General features: G+C 47.1%; 1 protein-coding gene across 6 annotated transcripts in view; it reads right to left on the bottom strand.

Moving 5' to 3' along the window:
- The window catches only part of sh3pxd2aa (SH3 and PX domains 2Aa), a 94,879-nt gene that overhangs the window by 15,979 nt on the left and 56,980 nt on the right, over positions 1–21,920 (bottom strand). For 3 of the 6 annotated variants that reach the window (XM_026169662.1, XM_026169658.1, XM_026169659.1), the window contains exons 7-9: positions 18,271–18,315; positions 15,053–15,181; positions 1,238–1,351 (exon numbers count right to left, since the gene is read on the bottom strand). In XM_026169662.1, the coding sequence (XP_026025447.1) occupies positions 1,238–1,351; positions 15,053–15,181; positions 18,271–18,315 (288 nt within the window). Of the gene's footprint in view, positions 1–1,237; positions 1,352–15,052; positions 15,182–15,251; positions 16,210–18,270; positions 18,316–21,920 lie in introns of those variants that run through there. The other 3 variants (XM_026169660.1, XM_026169661.1, XM_026169663.1) reach the window with 2 other exon arrangements.

The following is a 21,920-nucleotide window of genomic DNA, read 5'->3' as shown; positions in this document are numbered from 1 at the left end:
GCCTCCTCTAAGGGCTTTTAGAGGCTTACCAACCAACACCTGCTGCTGTCCGACATCCAAGGAAGCCAATCGAGGTGTTTCAGAGGTCACATTAAAACCAAAAGAAATAAAAATGACCAACGATAAAAACAATAATGATGATGATGGTCGAGCTACCGTGAATGTGAGCGGAGCTGTTTCTAGCTGAGGTTCCAGCAGATGAACAGGTGACCAGATCATTCAGATGCTTCGCCCTCTCTTCCTGTTTTTGTTATAATTCTAGCTCCACTTTTCTCAACTGAAAGTGTCCAGTAGTAAATTTAGCGAGGCCAATGAAAAGAGCGCAGCGGTCAACCTGCACGAAGTCAGAGCACGAGCCTCGTGCGTGCCGTTTCATTCAGTGATGTAACATCCATTCAGTTCAGCTGAATAAATCAGACGTCAGAATCAACGGGCAAAGCTACAAAGATATAATAAGCCTAACGTATTCCCGAGAGCTGGGTGTTGGTGTTCGGGAATCTGCAGCAGATGTCAAACAAGTTCTGAGCACAACTCAAAAACAAACAGAAACACCATTAACAACACATGCATCCAATCAACAGGCAGCAAACACTCCGGCACGTCACAATGTAACAAAACAACACTAAATCTTTGTTACGGGCGCTGCCACCTCCTCAAAAGGAGCAGCGAGTAACAGCAACTGAGCTGTTTGTGTTTGTTTGCCCACTGAAGCATGGAGCCCAGCATGTGTCGCAACAGAGACGGAAAAGTGTTTGCAGGAGGATCCAGCGGGATTCTACATCCCATAAACTGCTACATGCATCTGCAAATAAACTGCACGCATGCGTCTGTGCGTTTGCACGCTCCAGATCTCAGAGGGGGGGGGGATGACACGGTGAGGAAATGCTCCGTCCCAGCAGGCAGACTAAACATTCAGGAGGAAAGGGTCGCAACAAAACGAGAGCCGTGGCGTCCCGGGGGAGCTGGAAGGAATTTTCTGTGGTGCCAAAATATTGCAACCCCGTTGGCTGCAGTCTGGTACCATTTCACCGTGCTGCTGCCGCCACTGTGGTCTCCAAGGTTCCCAATGTGTGACTGGAAATGTGTTTGTGTGTTCAGCACTAACTTGTGGATGATGTGATGAGAATGAACACAGAAGGAAACTAGAAAGGATGGGCTGCCCCCTGCACACGCAGACTGACGTTTATGTCTTTAAGTTTTATGAATGTAACAACGCCGTGTTTGTGTCAGCACTAACCTTCGACAGTCCTGGATGTTCCCAGATCCAAATCGTCTCTGGTTCCATTTTGCGAGTCGAGGTATGTGGCCGGGACCCAGCCCTGCTCCTCCGCTGTGCTGACGAACCACCAACCTGAGGAGAACACATTAGTGCTGTCAGTTAGGCCTGACGGATGTCGGTGAGCACACCAGCTCGGGGGCAATTTGCACCAAAAAAGAGACGTTACTGGATACAGCCCACGTAGGGGTGGGAGAACAGCACGTCTAATAGGCTGCTCCTGTCTGTGTGAGTGTCAAAGGGACATCTAAAGGGAGCTCGTGGCAGCTCAGAGTTTCACCTTCCTGGAAAGTGGTGTTCATTACTAAACCAGACACTGAAAGACACAGAAGTGCTGGGAGTGCTGGGAGTGCTGGGGCGAGGAGGAACTCCTCACCGGTGGTTTAAAACAGCACTCGGTGATGCTGCTGAAGATCAACCTGCTAGGACGTGTTGGGCTTTTAAAGACACTGCTACCCTTCACTGACTCACAGTCAAACATGCTGTGCTGCTGTTGTTTTGCAGTCGCCTGTAGTCCATGTTTGGTCCATGCTGGTTCCTCCAACTGATGATTCAACCACACAAACAATGACAAACATCTTGAGGTCTTACATAATGTTTCATACTGTACAGCACAGTCAGAGTTCCTGGGTTATGAGCTAGGACACCGCGGTGTGCACCTCCCGAGTTCCCCTTTGTTCCTGCAGCTGCTGTTTAGCTTCTCTTTCACCTCCAGGTTTGGTTTGAAAAGCAGGATTTCCAACAGTAAACAGGAGTTTAAACCCGGTGACCATCCCCCAGAGGAGGCTTTAACCCTGTGAGGTAAACTTGGATCACAGGTTCACTGTGTGATAGAAAAGTCAAGCTTCGTATGAGATGAGCTGTTACTTTCGTGTTGAGCACCGGTGCCAGAGGAACTTTACTTTCTTCGTGGCTTGTTAGCGTCTACGATGCCGCTCGAGCTGACTGCCACGAGCTAGCTTGTAGCCTTCGCTCCGTTTTGGTGTTTACAAACAAACGCTGGACAGGATTTCACTGGGAAAGTTTTTGGGGGTTTTCCAATTTATATTTGGAAGACTTTGTGAAATATTTCAGGTGAAACAAAAAGCTGCTTTTGGTCCTGATAAATCAGGAGTTACTGGATTCAGCGTTTGTGAACTGGGAACATTGGTGCCAAATTTTGTGCCAATCAGGCCTTTGTGGGCGTGTACATATGTGGTAAACAACAAAAGCCAACACAATTCATCACCAATGCCTCCGTGAAGTTCACCACATTTACCCAACTTCACTTAAAGCCACAGCAGAAACGTCACAAACTTACAGACCCTGGTTGGTCCATCTGCACAGGAGGACAGCCTCCTCCAAGAACGAGGTCAGAAACTTGATTATCTACGTTTAACTCGCTTTCCTTCTGAGGCTTGAAAGGCTTCCACTCACAAATGGCCTAAATCATGGCGTAACATCACCCGTGGCGTTCCCCTCTTCACCCACACCCTGTGGCTGCACAGCAGAGATCACGTCTTGATTGCTACTGGCAAAGGAGAAGTTTGTGGTCACATCTACGTTACGCTGCTACAGCGCTCGCTGAGCTGACTTGACACAATTGCAGAAACACATGACACATTGGGTGGCGACCAAAACCAAAAGAACCCAATCCATTTACATAGATCACAGTCTGACAGCTAGCATGCGTCTGTAAGCAAAGGCTGTCGTCAGGCTGTAGTGACGACATCGACAGCACCAAAGCCCCGTTAGCCATAAAAAGCGAGGAGACGTGGCTTCGTTAGTGTGCTGCATGGCTGCAACCCAACGTGTGACACATTCTTCCAGCCTATACAGGGATGATATGACGGCAAGAGTGAGGTCATACGTGACAGCATTTCACTCCTTACTGTGGAAAGTACAACAATAGTGTGGATGTCCTGGGTCTGTCTGGTCTAATGTGAGTGTGCGCATGCAGTGGAAGTGATAATGTAAAAGCAGTGGTTAGCAGTGGTTATAAAGGAGCTAATAGCAACAAACTGTTTTTCTTTTCCCAAACGAGTCCAGCAATTAAGTCATCGCTGCTCCGCTGTATTTACAGCCATATGGCTCAGCTCTCTGGAGAAGCCTGGGTGAATCAATTCATCACGCCCTTTTTTTATTACCCGGCACGACACCAATCACAATAATACGTGTTATGAATGATGCGGAAAATATGAACGCAACATAGAGCTGTATCATAGGGAAAGTAGCAGTAATGGCAATGAGAGGTAGGTGGTAGAAGTGAAGAAGTGTGTTCGCAGCAACAGAGAGTGAGCATTGGTTTCAACTTCACAGCTCTGATAGGAAGTAATAGTCACAGCTAGAATTCAAATCATTTCAACGATTAAACTGAGCCTACAGTCACATCATTTGGACTAATGGAAAAACACGTCGCCACTGCCGGGAAAATCCACTCTTAGTTGTAGAGTTATGACAAAAATAATGCATTTTCCTCCACTTCAGGCTAAATGGGATTAAGTCATGATAAAGATACAGTCTTCTGGAAATTACTGGGTTACCTTATGTCATATTTTAGCAGTAAAATAAATTAATATTAGACCACATTATACTCACAGCTTTTCTTTTATACAGACAACAGGAAGCACGGTGACAGAATCAATACCCAGTGCAGCACTTTGAATTTAAATGATCGTCTCACGTAACAGAGCAGACATGATGCTGTTTAAGTCAGAACAGCATGAATGGATGGAGGAGCAGCAGAAGCTAATGGGGGTTGCAAAGCGACTTGCAGGAAATGAGTCCAGGTTAAAGGTCAACCTGCTCGATTTTGATAAATATACACCAGCGGTGCCCAACCCCCGGGCCACGGACCTGTACCGGGCCGCGAGAGTTGAGGCTCGGGTGTGAAGTTTATGGTAGCTCCAGTGTAGCTCATCCAGCCGGAGCTTCCTCGCAGTCACACTGGCTGTTTGTTGATGCTCTGACTCCTGCAAACACACAGCAGTGCAGTGTGACTTTGGGAGAGGTCGGAGTTGACAGGGCTTGATATGAGGAGCAATCGCTTTCATATGTAATCCTATTAAATAAATCTGATACCATATATGGTCAGTGTTGCAAAACCTTGGGATGATTAAGATTTAAAATTTGAATTTAAATATGACTTTCTTTGTTTGATGTATTCAAACAAAGAAAGTCCATTTTAGTGTCATGTTGTGCGTTTTATTTTCTCTTTCGCTGCAGTGTGAAAGGTCCACCTAGCAGAAAGAATAGCTTGGGCCATATGAAACGCATTAGGCCTTTCATAGGCTGATTCATTGCGACTTTTAAAAAGCTGAAGAAGAATTGGAGCCACCTGTACCTGCTGGAAAAACAGAATCATAAATCTCCCACGCCAGCAGAAGAGACCGAGGTGACTGTTTGCCATCAACGGTGGCATGTGTGAGCGCCCCAGCTGACGCATATCACATCCTACCTCCAGTAACTGAAGCCAACAGAAGCAGGAGTTTGAACAGAGACAGAAAAAGCAGGCGGCTGAACACTAAAACTAATCAAACACCTGCCAGATAAGACGCAAGAGCTTTGCAACATGAACATCTCTGCAGCACATCTCAGTCCGCAGAGACGATGGAAGGCTCGACTGATGCCAGAACCACGAGGACTGCAGGAGCCAAATGTGGGGAATTAAAAGCATGAAAAGTTTCCTCCAGACCGCTAAATAATAAAAACTGGCCCAGTGAAGAAAGCCAGACGCCACCACTCTTTAGCAGCACCGCTGATCAAAGCTGATGTTAGAACGTTTATTCGAGGTTTTAAAGAGAAAACAAAGAAAAATGAAAACTACAGCGTAGATATGAACAGGCTGGGAGAGTTCTGGGGTTCTTCAGCCCGTCTCACACATGCACATCAATACAAAACATCTCAAAGGGCAGAAACACACGCGGCAGGCCCGGCCTCCATCGTGTGCACACATGCTATCATAAGGCAAGCTTTTGACAGGGCCCAGTTCGCTAATAAATCCAGCTCAGGAGAAAGTGGGCACAGTAAAAACAGATAAATGAGGACCAGAAACACTGCTGCCCGCCCACACACACACACACACACACACACACACACACACACACACACACACACACACACACACACACACACACCCTCTGCAATCACAAAGTGCTGAACAGCCTGCAGACAGAGCACGGGAAACAACACAGAGACACAGATGTGACTATAAGACACCAAATGAGAGAGACTGGGACAAAAACAGACAGTTGGTATCGCGGTAAACCTGAGCGCGTGAGAGCCGCCTGTGGACAGATTAGTTTTCACTGAAAATCTGTCTCGTAGGAGGAGATCTGGACCAGAGATCAGCAGCCAGACGGAGAAACTGTTCTCAGAGTCAGTTAAAGCAAACTAGAACTTGTCCCAGCATATGTGTGGACTAAACTGTCCGTCTGTGTGTGGAGGGCCGAAACACTCGAGAAGGGCTAAATGCTCCTGGATCCTCCAAGCATCCCACCCTCTGTGACACCTAAAGAGTAAAGTACTGGCAGCTACTTTAGAATGGAAATACTTCAAAGTAGGGCTAAAGTGGATTCAGGTGAGGATGCACACTGTGGAAAATTATCTCCTGAAAGTCGTTCCTGATGCTGCACAGAGCTGTACAAAGAAAGCTTTCAGGAAAAGTCGAGTTAAATATTCAGAGAGGTCAGCGGTGCAGGATGCAGAGTCTAAGTGGTCAGAACACGATTTCTTCCAGTTTGGAGACAAAGTCATGGATGTTCATGCCAACGCACAAGACCAGCCACTGAAAATGATCCCCAGACATCTACTTGTGGAAGCGATAATGCAAAATTTGTTCGTCTTCTCTAGCATTAATCCAACGTTTATTGTGACACGTGCTTTCTGCTTGTCCGTCACTGCGTGAAGGATGCAGGTGGTGACATTTTAACTTGAATTTAACCTTGGAGAAGAGGATGAAGCCACGGCTGCAACAGTGTTGGCGTGAGCTATGAGTGCTGTGAGTTCAGAATAAACACGGCTGAGGTCGGCATGTCGGACTCTTCGGGATGCTTCAGTCGAACTCTGTGTGACAGTCTGACCCTCCGACTCGATGACTAATCATGTCCTGGTTGTGCTCCTGACCTGACGCGCTGCCTTTGGGCTCGGACACGGCACAGGTTCTTTCATTAAAGACTTTCATGAACAGGGATGATCTTCAGCAGAAATGTGGGTCAGGTTTACCCACGAACACTGAGCGAGTGTGAAGTCCAGAGTTAAACTGCTGAAATGCACAAGCAAGCGCTCAGAGCAGGAAACCCAGGCCTAGCAGGTGGTTATTATTCTTTCTATGCGTCAGAACTTTTGTTTGCACCTTCAATAAATAGATTCATTTCTCGTTTCTGGAGAGACACGGAGCTGTCGCCCTCTTCTTAAATCTGCCTACTGTACAGGGATTCAGGGATTGTGTCACCAATGAGCAGAGCAATCCCAGAGCTCCCCGAGTCCTCTCGACAGCTGTAGCGTGTGCCGTCTCTTTACCCGAACAGTAAAATAGAACCCGTGCAGCAGCCGCGCTCTCGTTTCTGCGCCCACTTACACGCTCCTGAGCGTCTGTCTGACAAACTACACCCAACTGTTCTGGGGATTTATGAAGCGTTCAGAAACTAATGACTAATATTCACATAGATAGATTGTGCTGCCACATTTATACACAGACACAGCACAAAGCATAAATATGGAGACAGCAGAGGGGCAGTAATTGGCGTCTCTTACAGCGCTGGGCTCTAATTGGAGCTTCTAACTACACCAAACCTTGGCAGGCAATAATTGCCTTTTTTCCCCACAGAGGGAAAGTGGAGGTCACAGTGAACATAGTGGAACAGTAACCAGGACGAGCCGGCTTATCAGTGACTGAAACAGGCCTGGGGGGGGGGGGGGCTTTGGAGGAACAGGAGATACACAAAGTTCTTAAGAGCAAACGCGATAAAAAGAAGACAGAGGTGAGGAACAGAGCCAGAGCGGGAGGAGGAAAGTGAGATTAAAAGGGTGGTATGGGCAAAGACTGACCGAGGGAAGACAAAGGAGGGGAGCAGATGTTTGGCTGGAGCTTCAAAGCTCGAGTGTTTCATGCTAATTCCCCTCCAAAAACAGCACCTCACACTTTCCTCTCACGTTCTCATTTTCTGGACCGCTGAACGCTCATCAGCTTCTACAGGGAGGTCTTTTATTAATGTGATATGCAGGGGTTACCTACGAGATGACTGTCATTTTTGTTCGTTCCCTTCAGCTTCTAATTGGGAACAGATCCCCTGGAGAGCGGCGAGGACTGGAACGCAGTGCTGCTTTTCAGCATTGAACTACTTGCTTATCTTTCTGCAGAGTTAGCAGGAGGAGAGATTCAAAGAATAGGAGAACAACAATTCTCGCTGCCTCAAACCAGCTGCACAATTAGCCACAGTGTTATCTTTACCGTGAACTGCAGCAGCTTCATAAATGAGATTAGCCTGAAGCAGTGCTTTTCTACCAGAGATTTTCATCATCATCATCCAAAAATATCCTTTTGATCCGGTCGACATGCTAAATGTTGGTGACTGAATGTTTCCAACTGAAACCCAGACCGTCCTCAGTTAAACCTGTGTACCTACACAAAGCTGGGATTCCACAGACTGAACTCTGTGAAGCTATAAAAGTCGTTAAAGAGAGAAGAAGAGTGAAGAGAAGAGCAGTGCCAAGAATCATCAGTGTTAATACCTGCTGCTTTATCCAAAAACTCTGAAATGCAGCACGAAACATTTCTGTAACAAGCGTCTGATCAGTATCCTTAAAACTTCCTTTAGTTCAAGCGCCAACAGTGAGCTCAAGCTACACACAGCATTTAGCATTCAGCACATAAAATACATTTGATTTTGGTTTTAGGGTCATTTTTTTGTGGTTTGTTACTGATTGGGATAATAAAGCGTTCTGAAAGTGTAACAGCTCTAATTTGGCTCCTTCATTCGGCCCCTTTATAAACTGCCAAGATGCGACTCAACATCGAACAGCTCAATAGACTTGACCAAAATCACTGCCTGCTGGAAACATGCAGCTACTTCTACCTCTGCTGCTTGGTGGCAAAACTACTGCAGTAAGTACTGCCTGTAAAACTAGAGCTTCTGAAAGCCCAGCCACACAGGCAGAGAGCCCCTTCATCGACAGCTAACTGTTTCTAGTTTTTTATGTATAATTTTAGCTAGCTAATTTAACTGTTTATCCAGCATGTTTAGGCCAAAAATGTCATGTTTGTCCATCCTGCTAGCTAGCAACCCAACTGCTACACATAGGGTTAGGGTTTGGTTAGCTAAAAAACAAAAACATACCTTGTTGAAAGCTATAGCTAGCTTTCAACTGGGACCGAAGGCTATAGCTAGCTTTCAACTGATTAGCCATACTTTTAACAAGCTATAGCTAGCTTTCAACTGGGACCGAAGGCAAGCCAGCTTTCAACTGATTAGCCATACTTTTAACATGCTATTTTTAATTATCTATGCTTTTGTCTAGCCTGGTTAAGCCACCCTGTCATTATACAACCTGCAGAAGTGTCCCAGCATTCAGTAGGCCAGTGTTTCCTCACTCGCCAGCTTCTTTTTTAATTCTGTATGAAAGGTTTTTTTAACCTGAAACGTTTTTCCTTGTTTCACGGAGTTACTTGATTACTCGGCCTACTATTGTCTGTTCCAAGAACAACATTAAGGTTATCATGATAACTTTTGAAAGTCAGCTTACACTGGAGTAAAATCCTTCGAGAAACTTCCCCTCCACCCATCTCACTAATGACTTAGCACAGTACATTTAATAGACTGAAACTTTGCTATGGAAATAACTACAACCTACTTTCCCAATCTACAGGCTTACATCATTCGTCCAGCTCTCAAACCTTCACGGGATTAATGTTTCATATTCAAAGCATAGATTTCACATGGTGTGTCACTTTAAAGCACTTCAAAGCTAGTCTCAAAAAGAGTTTATAAAAGGGCACCCAATCCTCTTAGTGACAAATGTCAAGGTTCTGGTCTTTACTGATGAGCAACGGTGGAAGCATTACATCCCAGTTTGAAGCTCATGTTACCTCCTGGAAGTTTTCATAAAACTTGGGGGTCTTGTGACTGAGCCGACTTGTTACAAGTGAAAGGGGATAGCTGGCAGCAGGAACTTCAATAACCATTTTTGGTCAAACATCACGATCAGTGGAGTGAGGCTAAACCTCTGCACTGATCATGTGTGTTAGCATGTGTTCACCTACACCCCCTGAAGGTGGCCAGCTTCAAGTACAGCAGCCCCTCTCAGCTTCCAGTATCCCCAGCCTCTCTGAGCTCGACTCTAAGAAGTGACTGAAGCACTTTAGCGCCTTTTTACTGCCTGAGGGTGAAGCTAGCTAATGCAGCCAAGCTAGGGTGTAGTGAGATGATAGCACACCATCTTCTGGATAAACCACCTTGTTTAATGCTGGCTGTCAGTATTAATGCTCGCCCGCAGCGTGCTGTCCGAAACAGCCTTTTTCTGATCCAGAACATCCTCCGAGTTAGCCTTGGCACATCTTAATGAACAACATAATCTACAACTGAAGGCCTAAAGCAACGGACATGTCAAGCTAGGTTAAATACAGAATGTTTAAGAGGCTTTCATAAAGTTTTTATTTCACAATTTGGCACTTTGGTGATTTTTATGACCCACAGTGGTACATTCAATATTTCCAGCGTAACATTATTGGATATATTTACTGTGTCTTTCCTGTACTTTCAGTGGGGTTATTGATGCAGCTCTGAAAGCTGCGTTTCTTTTATAATTGCTCATAAATCTAAACCACAGTTGTGAGTAAACATACAGTATCCTTATACAAGGAGCAGAGCCTTCAGGGGCAGGTGGAGCGCCATTCTGGCAACTGCAGGAGAAGAAGAAATTAAATCCATTCAGAGACATTTTTCATCCAGCAGTCCGGTGCAAATTAATAAATTATTGCACAGCCGAAAGTTAAGACTTGCCCCGAGTTAACAGGAGCGTTTAATGTAAATGATCTAATGCTGAGGTTTCACTCAGTGTGTTAGCTCATGGCTCTCTCTTTATGAACCTCACTGAGGACAGGGCTTTGGAAAGGCGTCATGGGCTAGTCTAAGTGCTGCCATTCTTACCAGCTCCCCTGGGCACACGGAAAGGTGTGGTGGGAAAATGGTGCCAAAACTTCTGGCGTTGACTCTCCGTCCAACAGAATTTTAGCAGCTGACAATAATTCAACATAACTAAGATGTGGCATCAGTATTTCCATGTAGACTTCAGCTTTATGACAGAAACTGCTGTAACTTTCTTAAACGGAGGATTAGTATTATCTGGGAACACAGCAGGACGTCATACTCTATGAGGTGCTGAGTCAAGACCAGAGAAAAAGAAGCAAAGCTGTCTAATCTCTTAAAATCAACTGTGACAAAATGTTCTTGAACCCTGGCAGTAAGCAAGGCCAAGATATTTGGGCAAATGGCTTCTCCGGCTGGTGGGGCTTGGGCGGCACACTAACCCAAAGAATCCTGTTTGCAGTTTAGAGTCAAGGTCCTGCTGGTACATCCATTAGTCTCGGATGATGAAACAGGGGGAAGAGGAGTGTTTTTCTCCATATACTCTCTGTCTGCCCACAGAGAGGAAGGCTAGTCGCTGCGATTCAGAATTCACTGTCAAAGATCTCAGAAGGTGACGAATTAATCTTCTGAACACTCTTTATCTTTATTCTGTACAATTTTCACATCATTTCTGAACTTGTTGGCCATTAGACCTTAAAGAAATTAGAAAATGAAAGAAGAATGGGAGGGATTACACGAAGCAACGGTCATGTTTAAGACCCTACGCCAACATGTAGCTGGATTTGGGTAAAAAAAAATGTGAATCCATCATTGAAATCAAGTCCATGATCTAGAACAGCCTGATGCAGAAACCTGGTATTTAGAAGACATAAAGTCAGCCCTGAAACCAACAGATCCAAGCATAATTTAACCAGAAACAATTAACCTGTGGAGTCATAAAAAGTCTGCCAAGCAGGGACTCGTTTTGTAGAGGTGCCTGGAGGAAAGCTGTTTGTTGGTCTACCATTACGGACCAGACTGAACTGTGGTCTCCTCAAAATGGACCATAATGACTGCTGTGTTCTCATTAGCCTCCTCCTGTGGTTTTAAATGAAACTCGTTGACTCTTTGTATCTGCTGGACTGACGGAGTCTGCTACAGACGTCCACAGCACCAGTGGACGGATCCTCAGTTCTTTAGCAATGCTTTGAACTGTTGTCACGGGCAACAATAAATGTCCAAACTCCAACTCTGCTGTGAAATGTCTCAGCGTCGTGATGAAATGTAATCAATTCCATGTTGTTTCCCTAGTTTCATATAAAATGCAGATAAACAGACTGCAGGGATGTTTGTCACTAGATCTGGCAAATCTAGGCAATCCTCGACTTCTCTTCTAGCCCCATGACGCAAGATCGACACATCTATGACTTACAAGTTGTGACATTCACAAGGTTTTTACGTCGGTTTACGCTGACGTTGAGGTCAAAGTCACTGAGATTCAAACTCGTTTGAGAATTTTAGTAGATACACTTTGGCATCAGTTTGAAGCTCCTGTGTCTCCTCGTTCTCGAGTTATCACATTGACAAACTTAGGTGCCCACACCACCCATGCTGGGAGACAGCATACCCCGTCAGCCTTTTGGTGGCAGCAGGTGGCTAAAACACTGCCACAGCGAGTATGTCAATATGCTCGCTGAGTAAAAACTACATTTTTGCATTACAAGGTCTTTTTGAGATAAGAAGATACCTGCTTAATCTCCATGGCAAAGTCCAGGAGAGTGGAACAGGATGCCAGAGGCACTTGAGTACACCATGACAGTGACTCTCTGGGACTGCTGTGGCAGGACGAGCTGGTGTTTCGATCATCCTCATCAAATTCCCTGAGATCCCTCCAGGCCACACATGCTTCATCATAACCAACAGGGACCAGGAGAGTGGGCCAGGGACCAGGGGAGTGGAACAGGGACCAGGAGAGTGGGACAGGGACCAGGAGAGTGGAACAGGGACCAGGAGAGTGGGCCAGGGACCAGGAGAGTGGAACAGGGACCAGGAGAGTGGAACAGGGACCAGGAGAGTGGGTCAGGGACCAGGAGAGTGGAACAGGGACCAGGAGAGTGGAACAGGGACCACTTTTTTTGATCAAGCACCAGCTATAACACAGGTCTGTGACTAATTAAAAACACCAGCCTTCCCTCTCTGTCCCTTCACATCACTGCCTCCTCTTACTCCGACACATCATATAATTTAACTCGTCACATATGCAGATTTATTTTCTCCAGCTGGAACATTGCCTCTCCAGACACTGAATGGTTCCCATGTCCAGACCAGAGGGAGAGATCCCGGATGGTGGCCCAGACCGATTCTGGTTCGCCCCATCCCCCTGATGCTTCATAAATCTATTTTTACTAGATTAGCAGCTCCTACATTGTAAGATACTTGTTCAGTGATACACAAAGCGAGCTGCATGCACACCACCTCACAGAGCTCATGACTTAACCAGTTTCCAGTCTGATGACGGAGCTTGTCGACACTGCAGTGAAACAGCTGGGTCTTGACTTGTAAGGCCAATAGCTTCTCATAGAGGCAAAAATAAACGACATCCGGCTCCACAGTTGAACCCGTAATTATGTCAGGTCAAGCCTGCAGACACTTGAAAAACCCGACTGAACTCTTCTCTGCTGGAATAAATAAAAGCAAATGCATAACAACATGTGTGTCGAGTGTGCAGAGAAAAGAAAATGTGCATGTGAATGAAAAAGATCAGGTACACAAAAGGATTTCAACATTTCCTGGAGAGGATCAGAGGATAAAATACCACTCCACTCCACGCATTAAAAGAAAATAAGCTGTAACTAACAGCCCCAGTGTCAGTGTCTTTGCATTGAAGACAGAACATAGCACATCGGACCAGGAGGCTGCAGGAAAGCCTTGAAAAGCAGGAAGGGGGTTGTGGGATATTATTCGAGCTCTCAGATGTGTTTGCCTTGGCATAGTCTCCAAGTGATGTCACCATCATCATCATCACCGTTGCTCCACTTCCTTGGCTCAGCAGATGACGACAGCGCACACATCCAGCTCTGAGACGAGAGTTCCCGAGAGCTCAGAAGCCGCTCCTATCGCTCCGAGTTCTGCATCCACGCTGCTTTTAAACACGCCTGGTGAGCAGCTGCTGTCAGGCCTCATGCACAGAAACAGGATCACAGGGAGAAACTACTGTGCAACTTGAGCCAACATGAATATTCATGACATAAAACGTTCAGCGATGCGTGCGCCTAACACCAAACGGTGCCTGCGATCAAAGTTATATCAGAAGAGTCGAGAGTTTCTAAGAACACTTGACATTAATAACTGGTTTTTATTCTTGTTACAGTTTCAGCTTTGAACGATTATGAAAACAAAAACAAACTATATGAGTCCTTTTTTCTTTCATATGCATCAAGTGAGCGAGGAGTCAAGGAGCCATTGGTGATAAAAAGGAACGACCATCGCTGACCTACAAGTCTGCGGTGCGCTCGTTATGCAAATGAGCTCTTTGGAAGGTTGGAGGAACCTGAAGAAGTCATTTGGATGATGATGAAATGTTTCACCCACCTCTAAACTCTAAACCGTTCATTTACTCAAAAACTTTTAGAAAAAGTCATAAAAAGTTTGATCAGGTGAGATTTTCACCGCACGCCACCCACGTATGGACCAGCTGTACGACCTGGAAACATCGAGTCGCTGCAGGGGTTGTACAGTCAGCTGAGCCCGTGTCCCACCACACGCTCACCTTTTCCAGCATTACTTGCTTTCATGTATTTACATTATCTTTCAAGTTCAAAGGAATGTCATGTTTTCAAAAAGTAAAACTGTTTTCGTCCTACACGATATTTCATAACATCATAAACAAAGCTGCAGTTCTCTCGTCTTCCTCATCGAGACAGGACCAGCTTCCCATGCGACGCCTTCGCTCTCTCTAAACTTCCCATAAAAAATCGTCTCATTTATGCTGATGTGTTCAAACTGCAAACAAACAAAACGCCAAATAAACAAAGATGTGAAAAATGTTGAGCTGCAGCCTAAACGGACTCAATAGTGCACGTAATCACAGATGTGCGAGCTCCGGATATCTCGAAGAGTATGGACTCATGTGTAATCAGAGTACAGATAAGAGCTGAGAGACGCAGCGACGTGCTGTGTCTGTGCCAGAGTTTCTGCTGTGAGTTGTGCAAGCTGCTGGCTGTCAGTGGCTGTTAGCACGGAAAATCAGATCCAGCTCCGAGGTCGCTAAACAGAATTCCAACGGGGGAAAGGCAAGGTAGAGCGTGGAGCGTCTGCTGATGAAGCAAACTCTGTCGAGGTGGTGTGTGTGCACACATATGATTACTGGACATTCCTGTCCACAAACCCGACTTCTCAGAGCCAAACAGCACCTCCAGGTGGTGCCAAGCCCAGCCAGGAGACGCAGGAGGCAGCCGTGTGTACATGACGGGGTTTTAAAAGGAGGAAACATAATCAAGAGGACAGGAGACAGCATCCAGAGAGGCGCTGAGTGAGCGTGGTTTTGTGTGTTTATGCCACTGTACAAACAGGAAGAATCAAACTACATGTCAAGCAGTTCAAAGCGTGTGCAGAAAACGCACTTTTCCTTTGTTTTCAACACAACACCTGTGAGCTACGATGTTTGGTTGTAGATCTAAGTCAGCACTTGATGCTCGGCATGTAAACTGAGAGCAAAAAAACATCCACTCACCGCTTTCGCTCTTCTCGATCACGTCCACCGTCTCGCCGGCCTTCAGGCTGATCTCAGAGTTCTCCTGCCGCTCGTAGTTGGCCACGGCTACGTACTGCTCCAGCACCATGGGCTCCGAGCTGTCAATCCCTGAGGGGAAGAAACAGGCCGTCAGCCACCTGCCCGCCGTGGCACCCCGCGAACGCCCGCCGCAACCAACCGCGCTGCCGCCGCGCGCCCGGTACGTCTCCATCGGCCGAACCCCGCTCCCCGCCGCTGTGCGTCCCTGCCCAATCAGAATGCGACCACACGACTTGGCTGCATAGTCCCAAACGTCTGGCCATACAGCTGAGTCGACCCTTGGCCCGCAGCGAACGACCGAGGAGCATCGGAAGGAGTCAAAACACAAGCGAAGAAGCGAAGGGAGAAGTTTGTAGGCGCTCCATCTGACATCTACAGAGGATCCATGACCTGAGGCAAACTCCCAAATCCAAAAAGGAAAGAGAGAGAAAAAAGGGGGGAAAGAAAAAGGAGAAACAGCAGAGCTGCTAACGGTCTGAAGGGAAGACTGGGGAACGAATGAGTGGAGGAATGGTGAAGTTTCCCTGTGGAAAATCAACAGTGCGGTTGAGAGGAAAGGCCTCCCCTCCGCCGCCTCTGGGAGCCAGCCGTTGGACGGGGGAGTCTGAGGGGGGGGTGAGCACACCAATCATAGCAGTCGGCACTGCTGGCCTTAAATAGAAACATATGAGGCGACTAGAGAGAGAGAAACAGAGGAGGAGGCTGGGTCCATGTTTACGTGAAACAAAAGAAGAAAGAGTTGCAGTTGGGTTAACCCGCTCTGTTTTCTACCTCCGCTCCAGTGTTTAACCTCTTAGACGCCAGCGCTTTGCTGAAGTCACATGCTGCCTATCAGAAACGCTTATTTGCCTGTTTGGCCACAGGGAGGTGACCCCATGCAGACTCAGATGAACTTGACTAGCAATTACTCCACATCCTGTTGTTCACAGAGACGCTTTAGCGAGAGTTTCAGGAACCGAACGTTAATGCAGGAAGTAAAAATAAACAGTTGCTGTGGGGCCAAAACGCTATAAAACACACACTTTCCAAACTGGTCCAATAACCGGACCCTTTGAGGTCATTACTGGTGATCGGGGGCGATCGTGGCTCAAGAGTTGGGAGTTTGCCTTGTAATCGGAAGGTTGCCGGTTCGAGCCCCGGCTCGGACAGTCTCGGTCGTTGTGTCCTTGGGAAAGACACTTCACCCGTTGCCTACTGGTGGTGGTCAGAGGTCCGGCAGCCTCGCCTCTGTCAGTGCGCCCCAGGGTGGCTGTGGCTACAATGTAGCTGCCATCACCAGTGTGTGAATGTGTGGATGACTGGATATGTAAAGCGCTTTGGGGTCCTTAGGGACTAGAAAAGCGCTATATAAATACAGGCCATAACTCCTACCCTGAACTCCAAAACCCTCGATTTCACTAGATTTTAGCGAACAAAATGAAAAATTCGTCCATTTCTGCCACATGTGTGATTTGTGGTTCAGCAGCTCCTCTGGGAGGAGATGAGACACGAGCCAGTCGAGAGACGTCATCGGGGTCTGTCCCGGGGTCTCTGGACACCGCTTCTACATCTCAAAGGTGACATCAATGTGGAACAGACTCAAACTCCTCTTCTTTATAATGACCACCAGGGGGCGATACCATTGATCTGCTGAGCCTATGGTCACGTATTTGGGATCATATTGAATAAAAAACTTAATTAATCCTGACATTGGCAAACAGCTTGTGATTGAAACCGGATGTGCTGAGTGCCCCCCCCCCCCATCACGTCTGGTTTTAAAACCCCACGATGACGATTCTGAAAAGACTCACGTTGAGTCTTCAAACCGAGACTTCAGAAACCAGTGGATGGTATCACACCAGCTAGATCCACCTATAATCCGTCTATAGCAGGAGTGGGACCTCCAGGCCTCAAGGGCCGGTGTCCTGCAGGTTTTAGATATCACCCTGAATCAAATGATTAGTTCCTTAGCAGGTCTCTGAAGAACTTCAGGACATGTTGAGGAGGTCATTTAGCGATTTAAATCAGCTGTGTTGGATCAAGGACACATCTAAACCTGCAGGACAACGGCCCTCGAGGCCTGGAGGTCCCCACCCCTGGTTTATGTGTCCTCCCAGGAGTCCAGGAGGCAGTCAGATGATGGAGTAGCGACGCTGCTCGCTGCCTGTCCTGAACAGCCGAACTCCTCACCCTATCTCTGGGGGAGAGTCTGGACACCCCACTGTTAAGGTTAACTGTCTTTAGTCCTGCAGTACACAGAATGCAGCTAGCATTGAAGCATCTTGGAAAATGTTAGGCATTTAGTGCTTTAGTATGCCTAAAACACAGTTAAGCATCTTCGCATGTGAAGCAGGACTGGCATCGAACACCTTGGAATGCTCATAAATTTACTTCACCACTGGGTGAGGGCGGGAATTCCACTTTAGCATCTCCTCCAGCAGGATTAATGTGTGAGTGAGTAAGCAGCGTACGTGGAGGACGCAGTCAAAGCCAGCCTGAAGTAATAAAGCAGCACAGATCCAGCTATTTGAAAGCTTTACGCTGCGGTAATGGCAACCACGCCTTGCTGAGCAATAAAGACCGCTTTCCTTCTTCTTCGATATTCCAGAACCAATTGCAAAACATTCCTTGTCTAAGTTAATAATGTTTGAGAAAGTTTTACAATTACTTTTTGTCCCAAAGCAGCACTTTGACAGTTTTAAGGAACAACTTTTGATATCTGAGCCTCGGATACGTGAAGCTACACGAAGCTACGCGCTTGTATACTGTCAGGAGAAATGCTCTCAGCTGGAACATCAGCTGTTCTTCTTTGGTCGCCCTCACTCATCATTCCTGCACTCCCACAGTTAACGGAGCTCAGCGGCAGCGATCAAAACAAATGTGAAAGATCAGACTTGACACCTTATTTCACACCAATGCACTTCATGCACCACATGCAGGCCTGAAGTCCACGTTCTGCAGCCAGCTGCTTTATGGCTCCAGCAGCTCTATCCACCCGGAGATGGATGAGAACGCTGCAGACAGAGAAGCTGAATTTAAGCGGATGGGTTGGGGGAAAGAGGGGGGAGCATGCAAAGCAGATGTTGAGAGAAAGCTGAAGTGCGAAAAGAAATAAACCGAAAACCTAAAAGGGATGCAGCTAGCATGTCGCGCGAGCACAGCAGCGCATGCATATCTACCTGAGGCCTCTTTCCTCGGGCTGTCTGTAAAGCCGTACATCCACACTGCAGACGAGGAGAAGGAAGGAAAGAAGCAGAGAGAGATTATTCAGTTTGACGGCATGCAGAAGCAAAACTATGTTGCAGCACGCCGCTCTCACACCCACTGAACACGAAATAAAACGTGGCACAGATAAGATCCTTTCACATTTAGCACCGGATCCAGGAATGACACACCAGCTCCACTTCTCGCTACACCCATCCCACCCCCGTTTCATCTTTCTCCATTTCTTCCATCGCTGTGTGAGGAATGTCTGAGGGGCGTGAGCCACTTCTAAAGACGCTCCCGTCTCCACACCGAAAACACCAGCAGCCCCAAACCAGGAAATTAAACGCAATGCATCAGAGGAGACGGGGAGGTGCGAGCATGACACAGCGACTACACTGTGATGACTTAAAGCGTCGTCTCGAACCAGACCAAACTCAAAGAAGCACGTCAAAGTCATAGCAAGGATCAAAGCGTGGAGGCGCCTCCACAACACTAGAAATGACGCAGCTTATTTAACCCAACGGCAGAGGCCTAAATGCATCTACAGTACCTCATCTGAAGCGTCTCGTAGTTCTGGAAACAGCGACTGTGCGGCTGAGACGCAGCCCTAACCCGACCCCAGCGGATCGCTGGTGACCCGGCCGGTGGCAGTCTTCTGTTTCGGGGCCAAATCGGTGAAAATGTTTCATTTGAACACTAAAGAATAAACACGAGGATAAACTTATGTATGTGGAGCGTTGCAGTATAAATAAGCTGAATATCAAACAGGGTAAACGAGTCTGACGAAACAGTGTTTCTATCAAAGCTGTGGAAACGAGCATCAAACGAGCATTTCTGACAGGTTTACACTCCAATAAAACGGCAGACAGTGAGTGTGGAGCGCACTACAGGGAGTCGTTAAGGACACCAGCACACATACGAGAAGTGAATACTCCAACCACATCATCTGTTTTCTGCAGCACACAATGCTGACGGCAGCAGGCGGCTGAGCAGGTTCTCAGACTTCTGTAAGATGGGAAAAGCTTAAAGCCAGAAGTGTTAAATATCTAAACTGGAACAAAAACGAAGCCAAACAGAAAAAAGGTTTGTGCGCATGTTTTCTGAGCGAACAGCAGTTCAAAGATGATCAGAAGCAGGTCTTTATCAAATAAAGCACAGCAGAGTCCACATTCAAATTCAGCACTGAGGTAAACGGACGCTCTGATTCGCGGCTGTACTGGGCGCCGTCCCTGTCGTGAGGCCGCGGCTCTCCTCCGTGGACTCACGTGAGATAATAAAAGCTAAATCCCCTCTCGTCGTCCTCCTGAGCCTCGGGAGCTCCGGTGGATTGAAGTTAGCCCCACAGGGTGGGATACGGCTGGTCCCAGGTCAGCCAGGGTCAAACCCTACACACTGACAGTCTACCGTTATTATTCCCCACCCGCCGCTCTCAGAGCCGCTCGCAACATCTGAATGATATTAGCTCTGCTCTCCACCCTAACCCTCTCCCCCTTCAAACAAACACGCACACGGACACTTAATTCTTTTCAGGCTTGGAAGATGATGCCACACACCAGCCGACCCGGCAGCGTTTCCTCTGTAATTTTCCTGCATTTCTGACCCCAAACGTCTACATTACCCAGCAATTAAGCGTCAGAAGTGACGTCTCTGAGGTACTTTTCTCTGTGTTTGGACTGGAGGGGCCTATCAGCTGTGTCCAGTTTTTCTGTCAACAAGTTGATGATAAGTACAAAAGTTGATTTTGCTGACAGTACAGCACATCCTGACAAATCAGTCCATCAACAAGATGAACGCGTTGCCTGAGGACTGTAAGGACTACGACATCCAGCATGAGTGCATATCTGTACGACTTTTCTGAAGCACAACAGGAAGCAAGAACGCTTTGATTTGAAATCTCAATATGATGCATTTAAATTCCCCCAAAATCAGCGTCTGATTTGCTGCTGATGTTTGTAGTGTCCATGAAACTATCAGAGAGATTTTCAACCAATTTATAAGAAAATGGACTGAAAACATGATCTGCCACAAGAGTAAAAACAGGAAATAATCTTATAATGAATGGTGAAGTTCATCTGGACGTAGTGTTTTCGCTGCTGTGCTGTGATCGCCGTCGTGTAGCTGACAGACAGACGGCTTCACATCTGTGTCATACTTTGGTAAACAGAAGTGTTCAGCATCTACTGAGCGACTGCTCGGTGCCCAAACCATCATCCCTCCACCACCGTGCCACTGACAGCTGGTGTGAGGAGTTTCTCTGACCTTGGACCTGAATGCTTCAGACCAGCAAACTACCAAAACCGCCGCGATCGTCACGCTTCTTCACCATCAGTCAACCAAACACGTCTGAGTAGCAGCACCTGCTGAAAGCTGCACGTGGCGTCAACACCGACGCTAGCTCTGAGAGTCTGCACAGTGGTACCTTGTGCTAAGTGCTAATGTCAGTTAGCCATTGATGTGACAATGCTAGCAGCTACAATGGTTGGCATGCGCACCGCTGCAGTTTAGCATGCTAACGTTTGCATTTCAACATCAGAAGAAAGCACAAGGAAAGCTACAGCTACATTCCCACACAGCACAACTGAATACAAGAATGTGTAAGCGATTAATGTCTCAGTCAGTCATTATCTAATCAGGAGGTCCAAGCTTTGGGGTCAGACACAGAGCATGAACCTAACTGCACACAGCTGGGACCCACTGGTGCTGAACTGGTGCTGAACTGGTGCTGAACAGAGTGGGGAGCAGGCTGAGCCTGTCGGGGGGAGACGGAGCCAAAGACACTTATAATAGAATATTTAATTTGGGTGGAGTACGCGAGCATTTTCTCTGCACTTTTAAATATTTATCAGATAAGCAAAGTCCATTAATCCCCATTAAAAATGTCAAAGTGAAGCTCCAGCCTTACCTCTGAAAGGTCATTACACAGCCAGCCAACACTGCGCTACCACAGAAGGATACACCATCACCCCGTCACCAAGACAAAAGGGACCAGTAACAAATCACAGAAACCAGCATCGATTCAGCGCTCGTGAAAAAGCACAGCGGCCGACGGGGACACTAACAATGTCAAACCGCGGGCAAAACCTAACTCGCATTGATGCCACGTTTAGCGAGGAGAGACGCCGAGTCTGACTGCGACGCAAACATCAGAGACAAACGACATTTGTGTGCAAACAACACGAGGAGGAGACGCGTGAAGGTCAAACTCCAGTGAAACCCCCCCGATCTCAGCGAGGAGCTCAAATCACATCTGCCCACAAAGGACGCCGTCGCTTCAGTCCAACCTCTCCCCAATCCAGCCCGGCTCGCCTCCATCTCAAACATCACCTCCTCCAATTTTAAATGAGCGCTCCTCTGGGACGAACTCGCGCCGCTCCGTATTACTGCAAAGCCTCGTGGATGCAGCTCGAGAAGACAATGATCATTTTCAGCTGAAGTCGACCCAGCACTGTGCTGACATCATGCTTCAAACAGGTGCTCAGAGTGACGTTAGAGGAGGAGTCAACAAAAACAAGAGTTTTATCGTTACAAAGTGGCAGCTGATGGAGCATGAAAGTGTGTGTGTGTGTGCGTGTGTGTGTGTGTGTGTGTGTGTGTGTGTGTGTGTGTGTGTGTGTGTGTGTGT

This window comes from Astatotilapia calliptera, chromosome 6, assembly GCF_900246225.1.
Source record: "Astatotilapia calliptera chromosome 6, fAstCal1.2, whole genome shotgun sequence".
Classification (NCBI taxonomy): Eukaryota; Metazoa; Chordata; class Actinopteri; order Cichliformes; family Cichlidae; genus Astatotilapia; species Astatotilapia calliptera.
Note: the sequence above shows the minus strand (reverse complement) of the source record. Positions and strands in the feature narration are given on the sequence as shown.